The sequence below is a fragment of the Oncorhynchus keta genome, chromosome 1 (genome assembly GCF_023373465.1).
Source record: "Oncorhynchus keta strain PuntledgeMale-10-30-2019 chromosome 1, Oket_V2, whole genome shotgun sequence".
Taxonomy (NCBI): domain Eukaryota; kingdom Metazoa; phylum Chordata; class Actinopteri; order Salmoniformes; family Salmonidae; genus Oncorhynchus; species Oncorhynchus keta.
In genome coordinates, this window is record NC_068421.1 from 63,648,592 (window position 1) to 63,670,833 (window position 22,242).

The window sequence follows — 22,242 nt, forward strand, 5'->3', positions numbered from 1 at the left end:
CCTCCACGACCTCTCTCTTTCCCCCTCCACGACCTCTCTCTTTCCCTCCATATTTCCTTCACTACCTCTCTCTATTCCCCTCCATATTCCCTTCACTACCTCTCTCTTTTCTTCTCCATATTTTCTTCACTACCTCTGTCTATTCCTCTCCAGATTTCCTTCACTACCTCTCTCTATTCCCCTCCATATTCCCTTCACTACCTCTCTCTATTCCCCTCCATATTTCCTTCACTACCTCTCTTTATTCCCCTCCATATTCCCTTCACTACCTCTCTCTATTCCCCTCCATATTCCCTTCACTACCTCTCTCTATACCCCTCCATATTCCCTTCACTACCTCTCTCTATTCCCCTCCATATTCCCTTCACTACCTCTCTCTATTCCCCTCCATATTTCCTTCACTACCTCTCTTTATTCCCCTCCATATTCCCTTCACTACCTCTCTCTATTCCCCTCCATATTCCCTTCACTACCTCTCTCTATACCCCTCCATATTCCCTTCACTACCTCTCTCTATTCCCCTCCATATTCCCTTCACTACCTCTCTCTTTCCCCCCCAATATTCCCTTCACTACCTCTCTCTATTCCCCTCCATATTCCCTTCACTACCTCTCTCTTTCCCCTCCATATTCCCTTCACTACCTCTCTCTTTCCCCCATATTCCCGTCACTACCTCTCTCTTCCCCCCCAATATTCCCTTGACTACCTCTCTCTTTCCCCCCATATTCCCGTCACTACCTCTCTCTTTCCCCCAATATTCCATTGACTACCTCTCTTTCCCCCGTATTCCCTTCACTACCTCTCTCTTTCCCCCCCTCCATATTCCCTTCACTACCTCTCTCTTTCCCCCCCAATATTCCCTTCACTACCTCTCTCTTTCCCCCCCTCCATATTCCCTTCACTACCTCTCTCTTTCCCCCAATATTCCCTTCACTACCTCTCTCTTTTCCTCTCCATATTTTCTTCACTACCTCTCTCTTTTCCTCTCCATATTTTCTTCACTACCTCTGTCTATTCCCCTCCATATTCCCTTCACTACCTCTCTCTATTCCCCTCCATATTCCCTTCACTACCTCTCTCTTTCCCCCCCAATATTCCCTTCACTACCTCTCTCTTTTCCTCTCCATATTTTCTTCACTACCTCTCTCTTTTCCTCTCCATATTTTCTTCACTACCTCTGTCTATTCCTCTCCAGATTTCCTTCACTACCTCTCTCTATTCCCCTCCATATTCCCTTCACTACCTCTCTCTATTCCCCTCCATATTCCCTTCACTACCTCTCTCTATTCCCCTCCATATTTCCTTCACTACCTCTCTCTTTCCCCCTCATTTTTCCTTCACTACCTCTCTCTATTCCCCTCCATATTCCCTTCACTACCTCTCTCTATTCCCCTCCATTACCTCTCTATTCCCCTCCATATTCCCTTCACTACCTCTCTCTATTCCCCTCCATTACCTCTCTATTCCCCTCCATATTCCCTTCACTACCTCTCTCTATTCCCCTCCATATTTCCTTCACTACCTCTCTCTTTCCCCCTCATTTTTCCTTCACTACCTCTCTCTATTCCCCTCCATATTCCCTTCACTACCTCTCTATTCCCCTCCATTACCTCTCTATTCCCCTCCATATTCCCTTCACTACCTATTTTTTTCCCTCTCTCCTTTCCTTGTCTTACTCCTGTAACGTGGTTTGTTGGGCCAGGTTTCCAGTTGGCCAGGGGCATGGGGAGAGTTGCCTGCTCAGCACATCCATACAAATGGTCCATTAGCCTATCTACTATAGTTAAGTGTAGGCAGATTGTTATGCGGAGTGGAACAGGGGAACCCAAGAGCAGACCCCGACAAGGAGACTGGGATGAAGAAACCAATGTATTTATTGACACACAGGGGGAGATGGAGTGAAGGTCAGGGGAAGCTCGGGTGGGTTGCTGGAACCCATGTGCGGAGGCTGAGGCTGGAGCGAGAGGGGTTGAGACAGGGTAAGCAGGTCCGGAGGGGAATCCAAGGGAGTAGTAGATTGGGGAGTCCAGGACAGAGTAGTAGGATGACGAGACGTGGGACTGGAGACAGGGACCAGAGTCAGAGCAGGCAGAACTGTAGCGGAGAGGAAAACAGCGTCAGGCAAGAAAAACAGGCACAACAGGATCTGAATAGTAACAAATGGCTAGAACCGTAGACTGACTGAGCAGAGATTACCATCTGGCAGCATGGAAGTGGCAGGGCTGAGTATTTGTAGAGGTCTTGATTATGGAACAGGTTGCAGCTGGTGGGGATCTGCTCTGACTCCAGCACACCTGTCTCCGCCCACACAATCACACACACACACACAGAGAGAGGGAGAGAGTACTGGGGGAGCAGCAGGTCAGGGAGACACAGGATGAGCAGTAGAGGGTGTTGCAGGAGCAGATGTGACACAGATGCCTGACACAGCAGAAGCAGCAGCAGAAGCAGCAGCAGAAGCAGCAGCAGAAGCAGCAGCAGGCCAGAGCAGAGCAGACAGACACACCAACCTTTCCTCCCTCCCTCCCTCTCTCCCTCCGCTCCCCCCCTCCCACTCCCTATCTGCCAGAACACAACAAGGTAGAGAGGAGAGGAGGTGTCCAGAACAGTCAGTGATGAGAGAGACTAGAATGACGATAGACTTCAGAAAAACCCACCCGACACAGACGGTGCCTTACATTCTCTTACATTTCAGCATTATTTACAACTCTTGTCCCAGGTATTGCTGTAGCGTGGGAGATACAGTGGTAATTAAGAATCCTAGAATCCTAATGAATACATCTAGTTGAATTTAAGTGAAAATGCTCAGCAACGCTTATTTGCATCTGCTAATTATATCATCGAGTTATAAAGGATTTATCAATCCTTAGAATCCAGACTGAAAGCTTTGGAGGAGCTAAGACAGAATTTAGCTGAGCCACGGGGTGGCAGAGTCTCTGATGAGATCTTGATTGACGGGACGCAGGGGCACTTTGGTGATGTCACTCAAGCTCCGCCAGTCTTTTGATGAGTTAAAGTCTACTTCATTAGCATGAGCATACTCTTTGTCCTGTAGACTTGTGGGTTTTAAACTGTGTATTTGTGTTCTGGTCTGGCATTGAGCTGTTTTGAGGCTTCCTAAAGGATCTGCCAGGCATTCAGTAGGTTTCCTCTGGTCCTCTCCAGTCATCTATGGCTCCAGTGAATCCCCTCAGAGAGTGTCTGTAGGGAGACCGCGGCCTGCCCTCCTGAATGCAAATCCAACTCTGGACAAAGACTCCTCGCGCTGGCTGGGCAACCCCTTCCCACAATGCTTTGCAGTGCAGGGCCTGGGACAGAGTGATGAGAAAGTTTCTGTGGCTAATCTCTGGACAAAAAAACTCTATAGGAACACACACACGCGCACACACACACATAAACGCATTCACGCACGCACACACACACATACACATAACACATAACAGTTGCTAATAGGGGTGACAGTTGCAAGCAGATTCCCTCGCTCTTGGGCAGCCCAATTTGCTTGCAACTGTCATCCCCAGATGTATACAAACCCATTCTCAATATGTGCAAAACAAGAGATACAGATGAATACACCCCCACACTTAATGTCAGTGAGCTGGAATGCGGTCTAATCTCTGGGGAATGCAGTTTGTGTCTTTGTTGGTCTCAGTGGTTCTGTCCCAGCTTTACATGGCCCTGCTGCATTACTCAAAAGTCGGAAGCAGAGCTTTTCTGAAACTTCCACATGTCACTGTTTCACAGCACCCTACTTACTGTCCAGGAACCAACTGTGCTAATTCCATTAGAGAGCCTTTAAAGCCTGCTCACTGCTGTGTGGGTGGGAATGGTAAATGGGATTCCTGTCACACCGCTCTATAACTCACTCTCAGCTACTCTCCACCGAAAGCATGAGGAGAGAGAGAGGGAGGGAGGAAGAGAGAGAGAGAGAGATAACAGATAACTCTGTTGTTATCATATCCACTGGTCCTCTGTTGATATCATATTCACTGGTCCTCTGTTGATATCATATCCACTGGTCCTCTGTTGATATCATATCCACTGGTCCTCTGTTGATATCATATCCACTGGTCCTCTGTTGATATCATATCCACTGGTCCTCTGTTGATATCATATTCACTGGTCCTCTGTTGATATCATATTCACTGGTCCTCTGTTGATATCATATCCACTGGCCCTCTGTTGTTATCATATCTACTGGCCCTCCTTTGTTATCATATCCACTGGCCCTCTGTTGTTATCATATCCACTGGCCCTCTGTTGTTATCATATCTACTGGCCCTCTTGTTGTTATCATATCTACTGGCCCTCTTGTTGTTATCATATCTACTGGCCCTCTGTTGTTATCATATCCACTGGCCCTCTTGTTGTTATCATATCTACTGGCCCTCTGTTGTTATCATATCCACTGGCCCTCTGTTGTTATCATATCTGCTGGCCCTCTGTTGTTATCATATCCGCTGGCCCTCTGTTGTTATCATATCCACTGGCCCTCTTGTTGTTATCATATCTACTGGCCCTCTGTTGTTATCATATCCGCTGGCCCTCTGTTGTTATCATATCTACTGGCCCTCTGTTGTTATCATATCCACTGGCCCTCTGTTGTTATCATATCTACTGGTCCTCTGTTGTTATCATATCTACTGGCCCTCTGTTGTTATCATATCTACTGGCCCTCTGTTGTTATCATATCTACTGGCCCTCTGTTGTTATCATATCCACTGGCCCTCTGTTGTTATCATATCCACTGGTCATCTGCTGATATCATATCCACTGGCCCTCTGTTGTTATCATATCCACTGGCCCTTCTTTGTTATCATATCCACTGGCCCTCTGTTGTTATCATATCTACTGGCCCTCTGTTGTTATCATATCTACTGGTCCTCTGTTGTTATCATATCCACTGGCCCTCTGTTGTTATCATATCTACTGGCCCTCTGTTGATATCATATCCACTGGCCCTCTGTTGATATCATATCTACTGGCCCTCTGTTGTTATCATATCCACTGGCCCTCTGTTGTTATCATATCCACTGGAACTCTGTTGTTATCATATCCACTGGTCCTCTGTTGATATCATATTCACTGGTCCTCTGTTGATATCATATCCACTGGTCCTCTGTTGATATCATATCCACTGGTCCTCTGTTGATATCATATCCACTGGTCCTCTGTTGATATCATATCCACTGGTCCTCTGTTGATATCATATTCACTGGTCCTCTGTTGATATCATATTCACTGGTCCTCTGTTGATATCATATCCACTGGTCCTCTGTTGATATCATATCCACTGGCCCTCTGTTGATATCATATTCACTGGTCCTCTGTTGATATCATATCCACTGGCCCTCTGTGGTTATCATTTCCACTGGCCCTCTGTTGTTATCATATCCACTGGCCCTCTGTTGATATCATTTCCACTGGCCCTCTGTTGTTATCATATCCACTGGTCCTCTGTTGATATCATATCCACTGGCCCTCTGTTGATATCATATTCACTGGTCCTCTGTTGATATCATATCCACTGGCCCTCCTTTGTTATCATATCCACTGGCCCTCTGTTGTTATCATATCCACTGGCCCTCTGTTGTTATCATATCCACTGGCCCTCTGTTGTTATCATATCCACTGGCCCTCTGTTGTTATCATATCTACTGGCCCTCTTGTTGTTATCATATCTACTGGCCCTCTTGTTGTTATCATATCTACTGGCCCTCTGTTGTTATCATATCCACTGGCCCTCTGTTGTTATCATATCTACTGGCCCTCTGTTGTTATCATATCTACTGGCCCTCTGTTGTTATCATATCCGCTGGCCCTCTGATGTTATCATATCCATTGGCCCTCTGTTGATATCATATCCACTGGCCCTCCTTTGTTATCATATCCACTGGCCCTCTGTTGTTATCATATCTACTGGCCCTCTGTTGTTATCATATCTACTGGCCCTCTGTTGATATCATATCCACTGGCCCTCTGTTGTTATCATATCTACTGGCCCTCTGTTGTTATCATATCTACTGGCCCTCTGTTGTTATCATATCTACTGGCCCTCTGTTGTTATCATATCCGCTGGCCCTCTGTTGTTATCATATCTACTGGCCCTCTGTTGATATCATATCCACTGGCCCTCCTTTGTTATCATATCCACTGGCCCTCTGTTGTTATCATATCTACTGGCCCTCTGTTGTTATCATATCTACTGGCCCTCTGTTGATATCATATCCACTGGCCCTCCTTTGTTATCATATATCCACTGGCCCTCTGTTGTTATCATATCTACTGGCCCTCTGTTGTTATCATATCCACTGGCCCTCTGTTGATATCATATCTACTGGCCCTCCTTTGTTATCATATCTACTGGCCCTCTTGTTGTTATCATATCTACTGGCCCTCTTGTTGTTATCATATCTACTGGCCCTCTGTTGTTATCATATCCACTGGCCCTCTTGTTGTTATCATATCTACTGGCCCTCTGTTGTTATCATATCCACTGGCCCTCTGTTGTTATCATATCCGCTGGCCCTCTGTTGTTATCATATCCGCTGGCCCTCTGTTGTTATCATATCCACTGGCCCTCTTGTTGTTATCATATCTACTGGCCCTCTGTTGTTATCATATCCGCTGACCCTCTGTTGTTATCATATCTACTGGCCCTCTGTTGTTATCATATCCACTGGCCCTCTGTTGTTATCATATCTACTGGTCCTCTGTTGTTATCATATCTACTGGCTCTCTGTTGTTATCATATCTACTGGCCCTCTGTTGTTATCATATCTACTGGCCCTCTGTTGTTATCATATCCACTGGCCCTCTGTTGTTATCATATCCACTGGTCATCTGCTGATATCATATCCACTGGCCCTCTGTTGTTATCATATCCACTGGCCCTTCTTTGTTATCATATCCACTGGCCCTCTGTTGTTATCATATCTACTGGCCCTCTGTTGTTATCATATCTACTGGTCCTCTGTTGTTATCATATCTACTGGCCCTCTGTTGTTATCATATCCACTGGCCCTCTGTTGTTATCATATCCACTGGTCCTCTGTTGTTATCATATCCACTGGCCCTCTGTTGTTATCATATCTACTGGCCCTCTGTTGTTATCATATCCACTGGCCCTCTGTTGTTATCATATCCACTGGCCCTTCTTTGTTATCATATCCACTGGCCCTCTGTTGTTATCATATCTACTGGCCCTCTGTTGTTATCATATCCACTGGCCCTCTGTTGTTATCATATCTACTGGCCCTCTGTTGTTATCATATCTACTGGCCCTCTGTTGTTATCATATCCACTGGAACTCTGTTGTTATCATATCCACTGGTCCACTGTTGATATCATATTCACTGGTCCTCTGTTGATATCATATCCACTGGTCCTCTGTTGATATCATATCCACTGGTCCTCTGTTGATATCATATCCACTGGTCCTCTGTTGATATCATATCCACTGGTCCTCTGTTGATATCATATTCACTGGTCCTCTGTTGATATCATATTCACTGGTCCTCTGTTGATATCATATCCACTGGTCCTCTGTTGATATCATATCCACTGGCCCTCTTGTTGTTATCATATCTACTGGCCCTCTTGTTGTTATCATATCTACTGGCCCTCTTGTTGTTATCATGGTCCTTCTGTAGCTCAGTTGGTAGAGCATGGCGCTTGTAACGCCAGGGTAGTGGGTTCGATCCCCGGGACCACCCATACGTAGAATGTATGCACACATGACTGTAAGTCGCTTTGGATAAAAGCGTCTGCTAAATGGCATATATTATTATTATTACTGGCCCTCTTGTTGTTATCATATCTACTGGCCCTCTGTTGTTATCATATCCACTGGCCCTCTTGTTGTTATCATATCTACTGGCCCTCTGTTGTTATCATATCCACTGGCCCTCTGTTGTTATCATGTCCGCTGGCCCTCCTTTGTTATCATATCCACTGGCCCTCTGTTGTTATCATATCTACTGGCCCTCTGTTGTTATCATATCAGCTGGCCCTCTGTTGTTATCATATCCACTGGCCCTCTGTTGTTATCATATCTACTGGCCCTCTGTTGTTATCATATCTACTGGCCCTCTGTTGTTATCATATCTACTGGCCCTCTGTTGTTATCATATCTACTGGCCCTCTGTTGTTATCATATCCGCTGGCCCTCTGTTGTTATCATATCCATTGGCCCTCTGTTGATATCATATCCACTGGCCCTCCTTTGTTATCATATCCACTGGCCCTCTGTTGTTATCATATCTACTGGCCCTCTGTTGTTATCATATCTACTGGCCCTCTGTTGTTATCATATCCACTTGCCCTCCTTTGTTATCATATTCACTGGCCCTCTGTTGTTATCATATCTACTGGCCCTCTGTTGATATCATATCCACTGGCCCTCTGTTGTTATCATATCTACTGGCCCTCTGTTGTTATCATATCTACTGGCCCTCTGTTGTTATCATATCCGCTGGCCCTCTGTTGTTATCATATCTACTTGCCCTCTGTTGATATCATATCCACTGGCCCTCCTTTGTTATCATATCCACTGGCCCTCTGTTGTTATCATATCTACTGGCCCTCTGTTGTTATCATATCTACTGGCCCTCTGTTGATATCATATCCACTGGCCCTCCTTTGTTATCATATCCACTGGCCCTCTGTTGTTATCATATCTACTGGCCCTCTGTTGTTATCATATCCACTGGCCCTCTGTTGATATCATATCTACTGGCCCTCCTTTGTTATCATATCTACTGGCCCTCTGTTGTTATCATATCCACTGGCCCTCTGTTGATATCATATCCACTGGCCCTCCTTTGTTATCATATTCACTGGTCCTCTGTTGTTATCATATCTACTGGCCCTCTGTTGATATCATATCCACTGGCCCTCCTTTGTTATCATATTCACTGGCCCTCTTGTTGTTATCATATCTACTGGCCCTCTGTTGTTATCATATCCACTGGCCCTCTGTTGTTATCATGTCCGCTGGCCCTCCTTTGTTATCATATCCACTGGCCCTCTGTTGTTATCATATCTACTGGCCCTCTGTTGTTATCATATCCGCTGGCCCTCTGTTGTTATCATATCCACTGGCCCTCTGTTGTTATCATATCTACTGGCCCTCTGTTGTTATCATATCTACTGGCCCTCTGTTGTTATCATATCTACTGGCCCTCTGTTGTTATCATATCTACTGGCCCTCTGTTGTTATCATATCCGCTGGCCCTCTGTTGTTATCATATCCATTGGCCCTCTGTTGATATCATATCCACTGGCCCTCCTTTGTTATCATATCCACTGGCCCTCTGTTGTTATCATATCTACTGGCCCTCTGTTGTTATCATATCTACTGGCCCTCTGTTGTTATCATATCCACTTGCCCTCCTTTGTTATCATATTCACTGGCCCTCTGTTGTTATCATATCTACTGGCCCTCTGTTGATATCATATCCACTGGCCCTCTGTTGTTATCATATCTACTGGCCCTCTGTTGTTATCATATCTACTGGCCCTCTGTTGTTATCATATCCGCTGGCCCTCTGTTGTTATCATATCTACTTGCCCTCTGTTGATATCATATCCACTGGCCCTCCTTTGTTATCATATCCACTGGCCCTCTGTTGTTATCATATCTACTGGCCCTCTGTTGTTATCATATCTACTGGCCCTCTGTTGATATCATATCCACTGGCCCTCCTTTGTTATCATATCCACTGGCCCTCTGTTGTTATCATATCTACTGGCCCTCTGTTGTTATCATATCCACTGGCCCTCTGTTGATATCATATCTACTGGCCCTCCTTTGTTATCATATCTACTGGCCCTCTGTTGTTATCATATCCACTGGCCCTCTGTTGATATCATATCCACTGGCCCTCCTTTGTTATCATATTCACTGGTCCTCTGTTGTTATCATATCTACTGGCCCTCTGTTGATATCATATCCACTGGCCCTCCTTTGTTATCATATTCACTGGCCCTCTGTTGTTATCATATCTACTGGCCCTCTGTTGATATCATATCCACTGGCCCTCCTTTGTTATCATATCCACTGGCCCTCTGTTGTTATCATATCTACTGGCCCTCTGTTGTTATCATATCCACTGGCCCTCTGTTGAAATCATATCTACTGGCCCTCCTTTGTTATCATATCTACTGGCCCTCTGTTGTTATCATATCCACTGGCCCTCTGTTGATATCATATCCACTGGCCCTCCTTTGTTATCATATTCACTGGTCCTCTGTTGTTATCATATCCACTGGCCCTCTGTTGTTATCATATCCACTGGCCCTCTGTTGTTATCATATCTACTGGCCCTCTGTTGTTATCATATCTACTGGCCCTCTGTTGATATCATATCCACTGGCCCTCTGTTGTTATCATATCTACTGGCCCTCTGTTATCATATCCACTGGCCCTCCTTTGTTATCATATCCACTGGCCCTCTGTTGTTATCATATCTACTGGCCCTCTGTTGTTATCATATCTACTGGCCCTCTGTTGATATCATATCCACTGGCCCTCCTTTGTTATCATATCCACTGGCCCTCTGTTGTTATCATATCTACTGGCCCTCTGTTGTTATCATATCTACTGGCCCTCTGTTGTTATCATATCCACTGGCCCTCTGTTGTTATCATATCCACTGGTCCTCTGTTGATATCATATTCACTGGTCCTCTGTTGATATCATATCCACTGGTCCTCTGTTGATATCATATCCACTGGTCCTCTGTTGATATCATATCCACTGGTCCTCTGTTGATATCATATCCACTGGTCCTCTGTTGATATCATATTCACTGGTCCTCTGTTGATATCATATTCACTGGTCCTCTGTTGATATCATATCCACTGGTCCTCTGTTGATATCATATCCACTGGCCCTCTGTTGATATCATATTCACTGGCCCTCTTGTTGTTATCATATCTACTGGCCCTCTTGTTGTTATCATATCTACTGGCCCTCTGTTGTTATCATATCCACTGGTCCTCTTGTTGTTATCATATCTACTGGCCCTCTGTTGTTATCATATCCACTGGCCCTCTGTTGTTATCATATCCGCTGGCCCTCTGTTGTTATCATATCCGCTGGCCCTCTGTTGTTATCATATCCACTGGCCCTCTTGTTGTTATCATATCTACTGGCCCTCTGTTGTTATCATATCCGCTGGCCCTCTGTTGATATCATATCCACTGGCCCTCCTTTGTTATCATATCCACTGGCCCTCTGTTGTTATCATATCTACTGGCCCTCTGTTGTTATCATATCTACTGGCCCTCTGTTGATATCATATCCACTGGCCCTCTGTTGTTATCATATCTACTGGCCCTCTGTTGTTATCATATCCACTGGCCCTCTGTTGATATCATATCCACTGGCCCTCCTTTGTTATCATATCCACTGGCCCTCTGTTGTTATCATATCTACTGGCCCTCTGTTGTTATCATATCTACTGGCCCTCTGTTGATATCATATCCACTGGCCCTCCTTTGTTATCATATCCACTGGCCCTCTTTTGCTATCATATCTACTGGCCCTCTGTTGTTATCATATCTACTGGCCCTCTGTTGATATCATATCCACTGACCCTCCTTTGTTATCATATCCACTGGCCCTCTGTTGTTATCATATCTACTGGCCCTCTGTTGTTATCATATCTACTGGCCCTCTGTTGATATCATATCCACTGGCCCTCCTTTGTTATCATATCCACTGGCCCTCTGTTGTTATCATATCTACTGGCCCTCTGTTGTTATCATATCCACTGGCCCTCTGTTGTTATCATATCTACTGGCCCTCTGTTGTTATCATATCTACTGGCCCTCTGTTGTTATCATATCCGCTGGCCCTCTGTTGTTATCATATCCGCTGGCCCTCTGTTGTTATCATATCTACTGGCCCTCTGTTGTTATCATATCCGCTGGCCCTCTGTTGTTATCATATCCATTGGCCCTATGTTGATATCATATCTACTGGCCCTCTGTTGTTATCATATCCGCTGGCCCTCTGATGTTATCATATCTACTGGCCCTCTGTTGTTATCATATCCACTGGCCCTCTGTTGTTATCATATCTACTGGCCCTCTGTTGTTATCATATCCACTGGCCCTCTGTTGTTATCATATCTACTGGCCCTCTGTTGTTATCATATCCACTGGCCCTCTGTTGTTATCATATCTACTGGCCCTCTGTTGTTATCATATCTTCTGGCCCTCTGTTGTTATCATATCCGCTGGCCCTCTGTTGTTATCATATCCATTGGCCCTCTGTTGATATCATATCTACTGGCCCTCTGTTGTTATCATATCCACTGGCCCTCTGTTGTTATCATATCTACTGGCCCTCTGTTGTTATCATATCCACTGGCCCTCTGTTGTTATCATATCTACTGGCCCTCTGTTGTTATCATATCCACTGGCCCTCTGTTGTTATCATATCCACTGGTCATCTGCTGATATCATATCCACTGGCCCTCTGTTGTTATCATATCCACTGGCCCTCCTTTGTTATCATATCCACTGGCCCTCTGTTGTTATCATATCTACTGGCCCTCTGTTGTTATCATATCTACTGGCCCTCTGTTGTTATCATATCCGCTGGACCTCTGTTGTTATCATATCTACTGGCCCTCTGTTGTTATCATATCTACTGGCCCTCTGTTGTTATCATATCTACTGGCCCTCTGTTGTTATCATATCCGCTGGCCCTCTGTTGATATCATATCCATTGGCCCTCTGTTGTTATCATATCCACTGGCCCTCTGTTGTTATCATATCCGCTGGCCCTCTGTTGATATCATATCCACTGGCCCTCTGTTGTTATCATATCACTGGCCCTCTGTTGTTATCATATCCACTGGCCCTCTGTTGTTATCATATCCACTGGCCCTCTGTTGTTATCATATCCGCTGGCCCTCTGTTGATATCATATCCATTGGCCCTCTGTTGTTATCATATCCGCTGGCCCTCTGTTGATATCATATCCACTGGCCCTCTGTTGTTATCATATCTACTGGCCCTCTGTTGTTATCATATCCACTGGCCCTCTGTTGTTATCATATCCACTGGCCCTCTGTTGTTATCATATCCGCTGGCCCTCTGTTGATATCATATCCACTGGCCCTCTGTTGATATCATATCCATTGGCCCTCTGTTGATATCATATCCACTGGCCCTCTGTTGATATCATATCCACTGGCCCTCTGTTGATATCATATCCACTGGCCCTCTGTTGATATCATATCCATTGGCCCTCTGTTGTTATCATATCTACTGGCCCTCTGTTGTTATCATATCTACTGGCCCTCTGTTGATATCATATCCACTGGCCCTCTGTTGATATCATATCCATTGGCCCTCTGTTGATATCATATCCACTGGCCCTCTGTTGATATCATATCCACTGGCCCTCTGTTGTTATCATATCCGCTGGCCCTCTGTTGATATCATATCCATTGGCCCTCTGTTGTTATCATATCTACTGGCCCTCTGTTGTTATCATATCTACTGGCCCTCTGTTGTTATCATATCCACTTGCCCTCTGTTGTTATCATATCTACTGGCCCTCTGTTGTTATCATATCTACTGGCCCTCTGTTGATATCATATCCACTGGCCCTCTGTTGTTATCATATCTACTGGCCCTCTGTTGTTATCATATCTACTGGCCCTCTGTTGTTATCATATCCGCTGGCCCTCTGTTGTTATCATATCTACTGGCCCTCTGTTGATATCATATCCACTGGCCCTCCTTTGTTATCATATCCACTGGCCCTCTGTTGTTATCATACCTACTGGCCCTCTGTTGTTATCATATCTACTGGCCCTCTGTTGATATCATATCCACTGGCCCTCCTTTGTTATCATATCCACTGGCCCTCTGTTGTTATCATATCTACTGGCCCTCTGTTGTTATCATATCCACTGGCCCTCTGTTGATATCATATCTACTGGCCCTCCTTTGTTATCATATCTACTGGCCCTCTGTTGTTATCATATCCACTGGCCCTCTGTTGATATCATATCCACTGGCCCTCCTTTGTTATCATATCCACTGGCCCTCTGTTGTTATCATATCTACTGGCCCTCTGTTGTTATCATATCTACTGGCCCTCTGTTGATATCATATCCACTGGCCCTCCTTTGTTATCATATCCACTGGCCCTCTTTTGCTATCATATCTACTGGCCCTCTGTTGTTATCATATCTACTGGCCCTCTGTTGATATCATATCCACTGACCCTCCTTTGTTATCATATCCACTGGCCCTCTGTTGTTATCATATCTACTGGCCCTCTGTTGTTATCATATCTACTGGCCCTCTGTTGATATCATATCCACTGGCCCTCCTTTGTTATCATATCCACTGGCCCTCTGTTGTTATCATATCTACTGGCCCTCTGTTGTTATCATATCCACTGGCCCTCTGTTGTTATCATATCTACTGGCCCTCTGTTGTTATCATATCTACTGGCCCTCTGTTGTTATCATATCCGCTGGCCCTCTGTTGTTATCATATCCGCTGGCCCTCTGTTGTTATCATATCTACTGGCCCTCTGTTGTTATCATATCCGCTGGCCCTCTGTTGTTATCATATCCATTGGCCCTCTGTTGATATCATATCTACTGGCCCTCTGTTGTTATCATATCCGCTGGCCCTCTGTTGTTATCATATCTACTGGCCCTCTGTTGTTATCATATCTACTGGCCCTCTGTTGTTATCATATCCACTGGCCCTCTGTTGTTATCATATCTACTGGCCCTCTGTTGTTATCATATCCACTGGCCCTCTGTTGTTATCATATCCACTGGTCATCTGCTGATATCATATCCACTGGCCCTCTGTTGTTATCATATCCACTGGCCCTCCTTTGTTATCATATCCACTGGCCCTCTGTTGTTATCATATCTACTGGCCCTCTGTTGTTATCATATCTACTGGCCCTCTGTTGTTATCATATCCGCTGGACCTCTGTTGTTATCATATCTACTGGCCCTCTGTTGTTATCATATCTACTGGCCCTCTGTTGTTATCATATCTACTGGCCCTCTGTTGTTATCATATCCGCTGGCCCTCTGTTGATATCATATCCATTGGCCCTCTGTTGTTATCATATCCACTGGCCCTCTGTTGTTATCATATCCGCTGGCCCTCTGTTGATATCATATCCACTGGCCCTCTGTTGTTATCATATCTACTGGCCCTCTGTTGTTATCATATCCACTGGCCCTCTGTTGTTATCATATCCACTGGCCCTCTGTTGTTATCATATCCGCTGGCCCTCTGTTGATATCATATCCATTGGCCCTCTGTTGTTATCATATCCGCTGGCCCTCTGTTGATATCATATCCACTGGCCCTCTGTTGTTATCATATCTACTGGCCCTCTGTTGTTATCATATCCACTGGCCCTCTGTTGTTATCATATCCACTGGCCCTCTGTTGTTATCATATCCGCTGGCCCTCTGTTGATATCATATCCACTGGCCCTCTGTTGATATCATATCCATTGGCCCTCTGTTGATATCATATCCACTGGCCCTCTGTTGATATCATATCCACTGGCCCTCTGTTGATATCATATCCAATGGCCCTCTGTTGATATCATATCCGCTGGCCCTCTGTTGATATCATATCCATTGGCCCTCTGTTGTTATCATATCCGCTGGCCCTCTGTTGATATCATATCCATTGGCCCTCTGTTGTTATCATATCCGCTGGCCCTCTGTTGATATCATATCCATTGGCCCTCTGTTGATATCATATCCGCTGGCTCTCTGTTAATATCAGTTGTCTACACTCTCAGAAAGAAAGGTTCCAAAAGGGTTCTTCGACTGGTAGAACTTCAGGTAGAACTCTTTTGGGTTCCATGTACTTAGAACCCTCTGTGGAAAGTAGGGCCTGAGACGATACCAGTATCACCATATTTTTATCCATGGCAAAAATGAAAACATGAAGCAGACCTTCTTTGGTTGTTTCAAAATCTCCTGTATGTCAAATATTGTTGCTATAGCTTGGAAAATAAATACATGTGACTCTGGGTGACAACATAATGTGTGTTTCCAATATTTTCCAATATTTGTTTCCAATGTTTCCTTGCCACGATACTAACGAGTATCATTCCTCGTGCTTCTACACCTGCATTGCTTACTGTTTGGGGTTTTAGGCTGACTTTCTGTACAGCACTTTGAGATATCAGCTGATGTACGAAGGGCTATATAAATACATTTGATTTGATTTGATCACGATACTGATATTGTCCTGGCCCTAGTGGAAAAGGTTTTACATGGAACCCAACAAGGTTCTACCCTGCACCAAAAGTGTTCTACCTGGAACCAAAAAGGGTTCCTCAAAGGATTCTCCTATAGGGACAGCAGAAAAAACACTTTAGGTTCTAGATAGCACCTTTTTTTTCTGAGAGTGTAGTGAATGGATAATTCCTCTCTGTGCAGTATCATAGTTCTGTATATGCCTGATTTTAGACAAGAATAATCTCCATTGTGTCCCTGATGATTTCCACAGCATAATCCCTGCAACACATCTACAACACATCTGTAAAAGCTACTTATCAATGTGTTCTCACAAACTGTAGAGCATTCACTGTTAGGGATGTAATGAGCGCCGTCTTTTTTCACACAGACTCATGGGCTTCTCTACCCACCCCTCTCTCCACCCCTCTCTACCTCTTTCTGTACCCCCCCCCTCTCCCCTCTCTATTCTCTCTGTCTCTCTGACCCTTCTCTCACATCCCTCTCTCTTAGGTTGATAAAGTATGTGGGCCTCTCACAGACACTCCGTCAGTGACAAGTATACGTCCCACCCTGGAGGTCATGACCTCCGTGACCAACTCCCCGACCTCGGTGGCCTCAACGCCCTCCCCAGCCGAGGTCACACTGGGCCGCTTGTCGCATACCAGGAGGTGAGCGAGAGAGGAGGCCATAGTGTCTGGTCCACTGCCTTAGAGTGGTTGGTGTTGTAGCTGGTTGGCATGCTGTGTTCCTGTCCCCAACATGTCTTTACAAGTTGCAATATATTTTTATTTTTATTTTTTTATTTTTTATTATACAAGCACACTTTTGCCATATATATTTTGTTGTCAAGCAAGCTCTCTTTATCATTATTATTTATTTACCTTTTGAAGTTTGCTCTCTCTTCCCTCTCCTTCGCTCTGACTTGTGTTTGATTTGCATTGGACCCCTGCTATTCCCACACCACCTCCTTCTCTCTCCTTCCTCTCTCCTTGACCGTGATCACGTCGTCCCAGGTCCTTACCTCTGAAACCATCCAAGATTGATAAGCCTCGAAGTCTGAAAAAGATCTCTAGGTAAGCATGGAGCCCAGTATCTCCCCCTCTCACATTATTGTGTCCATCTGGGACGGAGTACAGGGGTAGAACACCAGCGACACTTTATTTAATCACCTCAACATATATAAATATACGTATGATATTGTGGTTATGATCAACACCCTCTCTCTTTCTCCTCTCTCTCTCGCGTTCTCTCTCTCTCTCCCTCTCTCGCGTTCTCTCTCTCTCCCTCAGAGAGTTTATGGGCTATATTCAGCGCTACAGGTCCTTCTTCTCTGCCCTGCCGGAGACACTGTGTGAGAGTGAGATGGTGGGGGAGGACTTCACATGCTGGAGTGGGGAGGACGTGGTGGAGAGGTAGAAATGAACTCTTTCTATTGTTCTATATCTGTGTCCATCACACTTTTGTTACATTCTCTTTACAGGACTTGTTGCCCATTAAAAGGCAGAGGTTTTCAAACCAGGGGACATTTCTGTAGACATTTGGTTGCCATGGATTTTGGGAGCATGGCCCTGGACCTTTAGAGTATAGCGGGTTCGTTAGGAAGTTCTAGAGGCCATTCTTATGCAAATGACATTGGAAACTTCAGAGAAACACTTTCATATATTTGCCGCTCTCTCTCCCGTAACCTGCCGCTCTATCCTATAATAACGTTGGTCATCCTGGTTACTGTTGTGCGAGATAGAACCCCATACAGCATGGACCTCTGTGTAAACAGCTTGGTGTTAAGTGTACTTATCTGACCTCCCATTCTAACCAGCTCTCTCTCCAGTGGCTCCTGAGTGTTCTGGGCCTGGTCCCCCCCTCTGGCCCTGGTGCAGAACAGCTTTCCCCCCTCTGCTGTGCAGTAGGCAGAGAGACCCTATTCACCTAGGACTCCTGGGCTGGGGCTCCCCCACTATCCCATTTATGCCTCTGTTTTGTCCCCTTTTTCAAACAATTCAACTGGGATTTGTTCTATCCCAGTTGAATTCACTGGCTGTGAAAGAGTGTTGGACCCAGTGGAGAGTGTGCTTGAATCACTTTGGGCTAGGGGGTGCTGGTGGGGGTTGGTGGGGGCTCCCCTAAATAGGAACCGTGGAAGCCATGTTTTGTACGACAGAAGCATTCAATCCTCTCCAATATTTTGTGTGCTTATTAGTTTGTTTAGTGGTTGTCTATAACTAATACTGTATCAAGAGACATGTTGATTGGATGTACATGGATGTACATGGATGTATGTTTATTTGGATGTACATGGAATTTGCTCTTGCTCATAGTGGAATAGAATGGGGGATATATTTTGATAGAATGGTTGAATTTAAGCTCTAGATCTTATCTGAACCAAGCCCCAATGTCCATGAGGCAGAAGAACCATTAATAAGGGATTCTTATGTTTCTATGACAGTGGGTCATTATAGATGTGTGTCCATCTGAGTGCTGCTGTGCTTGTTTTGTTGTGGGCTAGGGAGAGACGGAGGGGGTTCATTGTGGCTCCTGTGGGCCCTCTGTGTGGCACTATCAAAAGCCCCAGGCCTGGTGGCCATTCAGGCTCTGTAAACCGTACAGAAGAGCTGAGGCGGCCTCCTCCTTCCTCCTACTGTACCTTCTGCCCCCCCCGGGGGCCACTGAGAGAAGGGTCTGTTCTCTGGCCCTGGGGCTGCAGCCTGGAGCCCAGCCAAGCACTGGGGAGAGGAGGGCACCGAGACACTGAGGCACAGCCACTCTGCTGACCTCGTTACAGTTTCAATTCACTGACACCCCCCACTCCCACTCCCTCCGCGCGCCACCCCCCTCCGCCATTTGACCCAATTCACTTACTGACAAATGCCTTAGCTTGTGTGAGGGCTTTTGTCTCTGTATTAGCTGTTCTTATAGGTTGGTCTAACCCGCTCTTGGTACACAGGCATCCCATATCACCTCACACAGAGGGTATAAGTGAGTTTGCACATGTGAAGAACCTCTCCTCATACTGTACTAGTGCTATATCTGCTACCCATCTCACATTATGGAGAACCACTGCCACCTAGAGGAAGTGTCTTGTACCCAAACATTCCTTCAGTTCACCAAAGGTGACAACACCCATTACTCCCAAAAAATAGTTTCCCCCATATTTTTACACAGTTTCACTTTGCAGTATGGATGAAACGATAGCAACATTATAAAACCATAGCAACATTATAAAACCATAGCAACATTATAAAACCATAGCAACACTGTAAAACCATAGCGACATTATAAAACCATAGCAACATTATAAAACAATAGCAACATTGTAAAACCACAGCAACATTGTAAGCATCCACAGGTATCTGCTTTAAGAGGTCTTCCTCACATATTACCTGAGGATGAGGCATCGCTTCCCTGCTTTATTTTGTCGTGTGGTGTCTAAATATTTTATATTTGCATTATAAACAGTGTTAGTAATAATGTTTGTTAGTACTGCATTTAAATCCACTCTACATTCAACAACAATGAACACGGCTGACTAGTAGTCTGTATCTACCATTATCCATACTCCTTTAGGGACCACTGGAGAGCAGTGTTGTAGCAGCCAAGGCTGAACGGGTCCTATGTTATTGCAGTGGTGTAAAGCAATTAATTATGTAAAAATACTTGAAAGTACTAGTTAAGTCGTTTTTTGGGGGTATCTGGACTTTTCTTTCCTATTTAAAAAAAAAAATAATAATAACTTTTACTTTTACTCCACTACGTTCCTAAAGAAAATATTGTACTTTTTACTCCATACATTTTCCCTGACACCTAAAAGTACTATTTCCATTTTGAATGCTTAGCGGTACAGGAAAATGGTCCAATTCACGCACTTGTCAAGAGAACATCCATAGTCATCCCTACTGCCTGATCTGGCGGACTCACTAAACACCAAAGGAGTGTGCCCCTGGCTATCCATGAATTTAAATAACAACAAAATGGTTTGCTTAATATAAGGAATGTGAAATGATGTACTCTTACTTTTCATACTTAAGTATGTTTAGCAATGACATTTACTTTTGATACTTAAGTATATTTAAAACCAAATACTTTTAGACTTTTACTCAAGTAATATTTTACTGGGTGACTTGAGTCATTTACTTTTACTCAAGTATGACAGTTGGGTACTTTTTCCACCTCTGTGTTATTGTCCCAGCCAGCCAGGCAGATAGGATGACACCAGCAAAATGGTTTAAGAATGTCCAATGGGGTCAAGTGTCTCCGTATGGGTTTAACAGGGAAATGTTTTTGTCTGATGAACCCAAAAGGAAATAGCGAGGTTTGGCCAGTGAATGAGGTTGCTGTTGTGACGATGTATTGAATGATTTGCTTCCCGGCTCTCCGTTGTCATATTGTGTGCTGTGGCAGACATTCCACAGTAATTGAGTCCTCAATCACCACTGGTTGTGTTCCCACAGGGAGGCTGGGGCCAGGGTGGGTCCTGACAGAGTCAGGGATGAGGTGACTTACTGCTCACTGCCTCTATGGTTGTTGTTTTTGTTGTTGATGATGCCATCCTTGCTGCATTACTGGCTGCTGACTGTAATCAAATGGTCTTCACATGGTCCTCATGGCTGAGTCCTCTTGCATTGTGTGTCTGTATTAGTGTGTTTGGTTTGGGGGGATGAAAGCACACAGAGGGGCATAACTGTAATCAACTGAGAGCTTCATAGCTCTGTACATGGTCTCTTACATACATGCATAATTCTAGACCACACAGGTCATTGGTCAAATTCCAAGTTAATGGTAATTGTGAAATCGTTTGCGTGCCCACATGCTCATACTTCCACTGAAACCCTGTCCCTCACCTCCTCACCTTCTGTATTTACTCTCATCAGGTTCATGGCCGTCACCTTTGACCTTGATCATGGGGATGAAATGTGGATGTTAGGATCAGTTTCCTGTCTGTTTCCTTCTCCCTTATTCAGCCTACAGAGCAGCACCCTAGCATAAAAGCTGGAATAACAGAGGCTTGGGGAGCACAAGAGGGTAAACAGTAGTAACCTAGTGAGGCCACCATGGAAGCGAAGTTCTCCCAGTCACCAAAGTCTGACAAAAGACAGGTATTTGTCTCAGGTTTCAGAGTCGTTTCCCCTCTCTATACTGTCTCGGGTTTCAGAGTCGTTTCCCCTCTCTGCACTGTCTCGGGTTTCAGAGTCGTTTCCCCTCTCTGTACTGTCTCGGGTTTCAGAGTCGTTTACCCTCTCTGTACTGTCTCGGGTTTCAGAGTCGTTTCCCCTCTCTGTACTGTCTAGGGTTTCAGAGTCGTTTCAGAGTCGTTTCCCCTCTCTGTACTGTCCCTCTCTGTACTGTCTCGGGTTTCAGAGTCGTTTCCCCTCTCTGTACTGTCTCGGGTTTCAGAGTCGTTTCCCCTCTCTGTACTGTCTCGGGTTTCAGAGTCGTTTCCCCTCTCTGTACTGTCTCGGGTTTCAGAGTCGTTTCCCCTCTCTGTACTGTCTCGGGTTTCAGAGTCGTTTCCCCTCTCTGTACTGTCTCGGGTTTCAGAGTCGTTTCCCCTCTCTGTACTGTCTCGGGTTTCAGAGTCGTTTCCCCTCTGTACTGTCTCGGGTTTCAGAGTCGTTTCCCCTCTCTGTACTGTCTCGGGTTTCAGAGTCGTTTACCCTCTCTGTACTGTCTCGGGTTTCAGAGTCGTTTCCCCTCTGTCTGTCTGTCTCGGGTTTCAGAGTCGTTTCCCCTCTCTGTACTGTCTCGGGTTTCAGAGTCGTTTCCCCTCTCTGTACTGTCTCGGGTTTCAGAGTCGTTTCCCCTCTCTGTACTGTCTCGGGTTTCAGAGTCGTTTCCCCTCTCTGTACTGTCTCGGGTTTCAGAGTCGTTTCCCCTCTCTGTACTGTCTCGGGTTTCAGAGTCGTTTCCCCTCTCTGTACTGTCTCGGGTTTCAGAGTCGTTTACCCTCTCTGTACTGTCTCGGGTTTCAGAGTCGTTTACCCTCTCT

General features: G+C 45.2%; 1 protein-coding gene across 1 annotated transcript in view; it reads left to right on the forward strand.

Annotated features, from left to right (window-relative positions):
* gpc5b (glypican 5b) overlaps positions 1-22,242 on the forward strand; it is a 94,300-nt gene that overhangs the window by 25,524 nt on the left and 46,534 nt on the right. Inside the window, exons 4-6 of the mRNA XM_035781451.2 lie at positions 16,773-16,930; positions 17,276-17,335; positions 17,552-17,674. Of these exons, the coding sequence (XP_035637344.1) occupies positions 16,773-16,930; positions 17,276-17,335; positions 17,552-17,674 (341 nt within the window). The remainder of the gene's footprint in view (positions 1-16,772; positions 16,931-17,275; positions 17,336-17,551; positions 17,675-22,242) is intronic.